This window comes from Austrofundulus limnaeus, unplaced genomic scaffold, assembly GCF_001266775.1.
Source record: "Austrofundulus limnaeus strain Quisiro unplaced genomic scaffold, Austrofundulus_limnaeus-1.0 Scaffold222, whole genome shotgun sequence".
NCBI lineage: Eukaryota > Metazoa > Chordata > Actinopteri > Cyprinodontiformes > Rivulidae > Austrofundulus > Austrofundulus limnaeus.
The window spans coordinates 574,032-579,573 of NW_013952624.1; the positions used below are offsets into that span (position 1 = coordinate 574,032).

The following is a 5,542-nucleotide window of genomic DNA, read 5'->3' on the forward strand; positions in this document are numbered from 1 at the left end:
TATATATATAGTATTTTACTAACAGGGATCCTGACAAGTATTTTATCCTAAGGGAATTTTCTTTTCATTATAAGCCCACTTATTGTGGTTGCAGCATTTAACAGTTGTGCATATTTTTATATGTTTAGCTATTTTTTTTTCTTTTTTTGCTGACACGTTATTTAATTCTGTAAAAGCTTCTATGTAGTGGTCACAAACTAAGAGACCAAAGGTCAACAAGAGATTAAGTTGCAAAAGAAAAGTGACCTTTTTACTGTAATATACTGTAGATATCTATAGATATATAGATAGCTCACAATATATACAGTTTGAGGACATAACAAAATGACTGCACTTTCTGAATGTGCTAAATGAACCTCGAGTTTCAAAATTTTTAACACAAAGAACAAAACGGTCGGATGAAAATAGAAAACCACAACCAGATGCATGAAAATCCAAACAAAATAAATCACAAAAAATGTCTAACTAACTGCAGGGCAGACAACCTATAACTTCACGATTTTCAGAGAAAGTGTAACAAAAGATACTCACGATGCTACAGACAAGCTCAAGGGTCAAAGTATAAACAAAAAGGGATGTTTTCTTTTCTCTAGCACACAGAGAGAAGAGCCTGAAGACTCCAAAACACGGAGCTCTCAGAGGGCGAACGAGCCCGAAAGAGACCAACTTCCTTTCCAGATGCTGAAGCACAAAGTGAGAAATGCGAGAGCTGAAATGCCCTTTTATCCTGGCCCCTGGAAACCCCTCATGGATGATTACGAAGCCTAATGATAATGATGATGACTGTAATGGTGAGGCTGCTGGTTCTGATGATGATGATAATGATGATGATGATGAGGGCAGAAGATGATGGTAGCATTGATGATGATGATGATGATGATGATGATGATGATGATGGGCGAACCCATAATGGCGGTGGAGTAGTGGGAGCAGAGGTAGCAGATGATGATGATGATGATGATGATGATGAAATGCCCCCCTATAATGGTGTCCTTGATGGTAATGGTCCTATTTTTATGACCCTAATATAATACTGGTGTCTCTGTTCCTTCTTTTACTTTGTCATTTCCCAGATCAGTCAGTCTGACAGAGACTCATACTGGCAAACAGGAGCAGGATGTTGATTTTTTTTGTTTGTTTGTTTTAACTGTTGCAGTCTTAAAACTAAACTATGGAAACATTTGTCTGATTTATATCAAAATATAAATATATAATGTGTAAAATAAAAAGTTCAAATGAATTATTTCAATATAAAAGTCTGAAAACACATTAATATGTCAGAACTGAGGGAGGGCAGTGACTTTCTAATATTTGATAGCTAGAGTGACTGTTGCTTTGATCTTTTTCTCTCCCACTGATACCTGATAGTAAGACCCTACTAATACCACCATGAGGTGGTAGTGATGCATCAAGTTATTTCCCAATCACCATGATGCCTTTCCAGGCAGGCATTTTAATCTCATCTGTTTCTGCCATTGTAGTTATAGTTTGATATCTTAAAACAGCGGCTAATGTTAGCCCTGATTAAGATCAACAAAATATATTATGAAGTATTCTCTTCTCTCACATTTGTTGCATTTGTTTTGAGAATTGGATTAAGCTGGCTTACTTTACCAACATACTTTTTCTTTTTTTAGCAACAAATAGTTTTATTGTACTGACAAGTTTTGAGCTCTAAAAATTAGCACTAAAAAGCCAAAATAAATAGACATAGTAATAAATGAATGGCTGTTAGTTGTTCTGTTTTTTATGTGTGCACAGTGGGTATGAGTGGGAGGGTTTTATATAAAGTAAAGGAAATATATCACGCTTTTAAATCATTTTTCATATTTAAATTATTCAGTTGGGGTCAAGTGGAGCTGCAATGCTTTGGTCTGAATTCCTCCTTATTGTAACTCCACAAGCCCCTCTTTCACCTCTTTTCTGAGGAGTCTCTCAGAAATTTTGATTAGGAATGGGTATCATTAAGGTTTTATCGGTACTACTACTCTTATCAATACTGCTTATCGATCCGGTATTTTAACGGTTCTCTTATCGATACTTTTCTATTGGAATCAAACCAGCGTTTCCCCCTAGGGGTGTAAGAAAATATTGATACATTGAAATATCGCGATATTTCATTTCCCGATACTGTATCGATATTCTAAAGCCCTGTATCGATTTTTTATTAAGGTTTAAAATGTCAGCTTTCCTGCCAGCCGTTCATTTTTATGTTGTAGTTCAGCCTCTGACCACTAGTTGGCAGCAGTGAGCCAGCCATTTGGCTACTCTACCTCTTGAGGTAGAGGCTATTATTAAGTGTTGGGTGACCATATTGTAAATTAATATTAAAAACTAAAAGCTGCAAAAAATATATTTTCAACCTATTTATTGGCAAATTTAGTCTGATAATTGAAAACATGGATGAAATAAGAAATATGAAACAAATAAAATAAAACACATACAAAGCAGAACACAGCTAAATGTATCAAAAGTATGTCTATGTAATATTAGAATTTTCTGAGACAATGAATTTTGGTTTTTCATAGTAAAAGGTTTTTATTTAACAGAGTTTTTGGACCAAAAAAATCGCAATATATCGCCTTGTTTACTGTATCGCAATATATTGGGATATATCATATCGTTACCCCTTTGTCATATATGTATCGTATCACCAAGTTCTTGCCAATACACAGCCCTATTACCCCCTAGGGAATTGGTGGTGGTGGCGGGGGGTTTCACACCAAAAATAAATAAATAAACAAAAAACTAGTGCACATGACTCTGTGTGGGTCAGTGTTGGTGACAGAATATGAACCATATTTTCATCAGATTTTTTCTTTCTCCCCCCAAGTCTGACGTTTGGATGTGGAGGAACAACTGCAAAAATAGCTCTCAATGTGATCTGGTGTTATTTAGAATAAATAAATAAGTAAATAACTACACACCTGAAACTCTGTGTGGGGGGGCTTGGTTAATGGTGGGGGAAACGCTAAAAAAACAAAAACAAACTATGAATATGCAATGGTTTTACATTAGAACAATATAGAACTTACAATAAAACCACTTATTCCTTAATTTTCATTTAGCTACACTAACCTGGATTCATGAAGTAAATCTTGTCTTCAGATACAGAACAGAAGTTCAGCTGCTTCGTCTTTTTTCTTTTAATTTTCCATGTCCTTGGTGACTGATAATCCACAGAAAAACATGATAGTGACGTCGAGCAGTCAATGCTAAAGTTACTCAATGCATACTTTAGTTTAAACATGATGCTACGTTCCAAAACTAAATGCTTCACTGGAGCATCCGGTCAGAGGCAGGTTCTTATAAACAAGCAGGTCAGATAATTATTGAATCAGCTCTGACTGCACAGCAACTTCAGAATCATCATACTAACAACTAGCTTCTATAGGCCACTTCTGTAAACACTGCGCTGAATGAATGAGAAGTCGCGTCTTTTTCTGCGCATGCAGGTAGCGAGCTGCTAGCAGCCTGAGTTGCTACAAAAAATTTGTCACGTGGAACCGGTACTGAAAAAATACCGGTTTTCGGTAGCATCCCTAATTTTGATGCTGTCTCTTTAAGTCCCGCTCCCCTCCAGCTTCCAGACCGGTCTATTCTACTTTGATAAAATATACAGTTGTAAACCCCTCTATTTACAAATTAAAAGATGTCAACAAGGGAAGAATAGTCCCTCCAGCCTTACATGTTGGAGCCAGAGTCTGATCCAGAACCAGAGGAGAATGAAGACCACCGAATTGTAGTTGGTAATACCAGACCTTATTTGGCAGTTACATTGAAACTACTGTGATGTAATGGTTCAGAAAGCATCACAGAAAATAAAAACAATTTAAAAATATGAACTGGTTTAAAAATATGACCAAAACGGAAAATAAAAATATCTATGTAGCATCAAGAGAGACTAAATTAACCTTTTCTGCACTCCTAGAGACTCTAAGTACAAAATAAAATGTATTTAATGGCTAAAAAAGTGGATTTTGCATATTTCCCCTTTAACGTTGAAATGATTACATTTTTAGCACTCAAATCAAACAGTATTTCTTTTCGACAGGCCTTACATTACAACAACAAATGCTACTTTCCTCCATCTGATGCAGGAAACATCCTAAATTTGTACTCAGACAAATAAGCACATTTGTTGCTGCTGTTAGGACCCCAACAGATCACTTTTATGACATTATGTGCCCTTCCTTCATTAGAGACGCCTCTGCTTGCTTTTTTTAAGATCTCTGTCATGCGCAAAAACGAGAGGCATCACTAGTGCTAGGTTGTGTGGTGATTATGTCGTGATTGCCAAAACCAAATCACTTCTCCTTCTGCCCTCATGTGTTTCACACTGAGCCAAAACCCTGAGTAGCTGCAAAATAGTGTTTTTAAAGTTTCCTCTGAGAGTCTGGTCCAATCAGAGAAAAAGTTGTGTATTGTGTTATTGTTGTTGTTTTGTTTTTTTTTTTTTTGGGGGGGGGGGGGGGGATTACAAGCTAAATGGAAGCTGGAGAGCTGGGAGTCAAAATAATCTTAATGAGAACCAATAATATTCTCAAAAACAAAGTTTTTTTCTTTTTGAAGCCACAGTGCGTTCATTGAAGAGCAACAGATTTACGTTTCTTCCAGTACACTGTATGTGTTGCATAAAAACAATTGTACTTTTTTTTCATACTTCACATAACTCACTCTATTTTTATTTAAATGTACAAACCTGAAAACTTTTCCAGGCTTAGAATCTTGTCGTGATCTGGATCACCAAACACGAGGTCTTGTCCAAGAAGGAAGTCGGTATCTAAGGGGAGGTTTCCTGGAGCTTCAACGGCTACACCATCTTCAGAATCCACTATGGTTTAAATGAATAAATAAATAAATAAATACTAATAATTTTGCAAACACAAATATTGTGCTATAATCACAATGCTGGCATACATTAAGTGAACATTTCGTAGTTTTCTTATGTTTGGCATTAATGACGAGAAACTTGATGTTTAATTTAAAATTTCTGACAGAGCAAGGACTCTGTAAGAGCATTACGGTTTGACAGCACAAGGTTTATAGGCTTCAATAAAAACACTACCTTAAGCCATCTGCGAGGAGGTAAATGCTTTTTCGTGAATATTATGGTTTTCTGGTTGGCTGCTCCGATGACACTTTAAAAAAATTAAACAAGTTTAAAACTTTTTACTCAGAAAGATAAAAAAATACAAATATGTTGTCGTACACGTTCGTCATTTTAAGCCAAAATAAACTGAAAACAGCTGACAGATGGAGCTCTTTTTATTACAGTTACAGCTAATGATGCCTGAATTTATAACTATGACTAAGCTTAATGGAGCTCAAACGCACATCTGTCACTCTTCAGCAAACCTTTAGGACAATTCAAGCATGAGATGCTTCAAAATACTGTCAACATATTGCATAAAAATACTATCAGGTGCAGGTAGAAAAAAATAAACTGGCATTATTATAAAAGAATAAATATATGTATTTTACGTAAACAGTAAATAATGAAATCACTGGAAGAATTCTGTTTATAGCAGAACTATAATAC

At 35.7% G+C, this 5,542-nt stretch overlaps 1 protein-coding gene across 6 annotated transcripts in view; it reads right to left on the minus strand.

Moving 5' to 3' along the window:
* The window catches only part of znf513a (zinc finger protein 513a), a 15,466-nt gene that overhangs the window by 7,198 nt on the left and 2,726 nt on the right, over positions 1-5,542 (minus strand). For 2 of the 6 annotated variants that reach the window (XM_014019473.1, XM_014019472.1), the window contains exon 3: positions 4,703-4,834. The exons of 1 other annotated variant lie outside the window; for it this stretch is intronic. In XM_014019473.1, the coding sequence (XP_013874927.1) occupies positions 4,703-4,834 (132 nt within the window). Of the gene's footprint in view, positions 1-2,927; positions 2,983-3,078; positions 3,170-4,702; positions 4,835-5,068; positions 5,142-5,542 lie in introns of those variants that run through there. 3 more of the 6 variants (XM_014019475.1, XM_014019474.1, XM_014019476.1) reach the window with 3 other exon arrangements.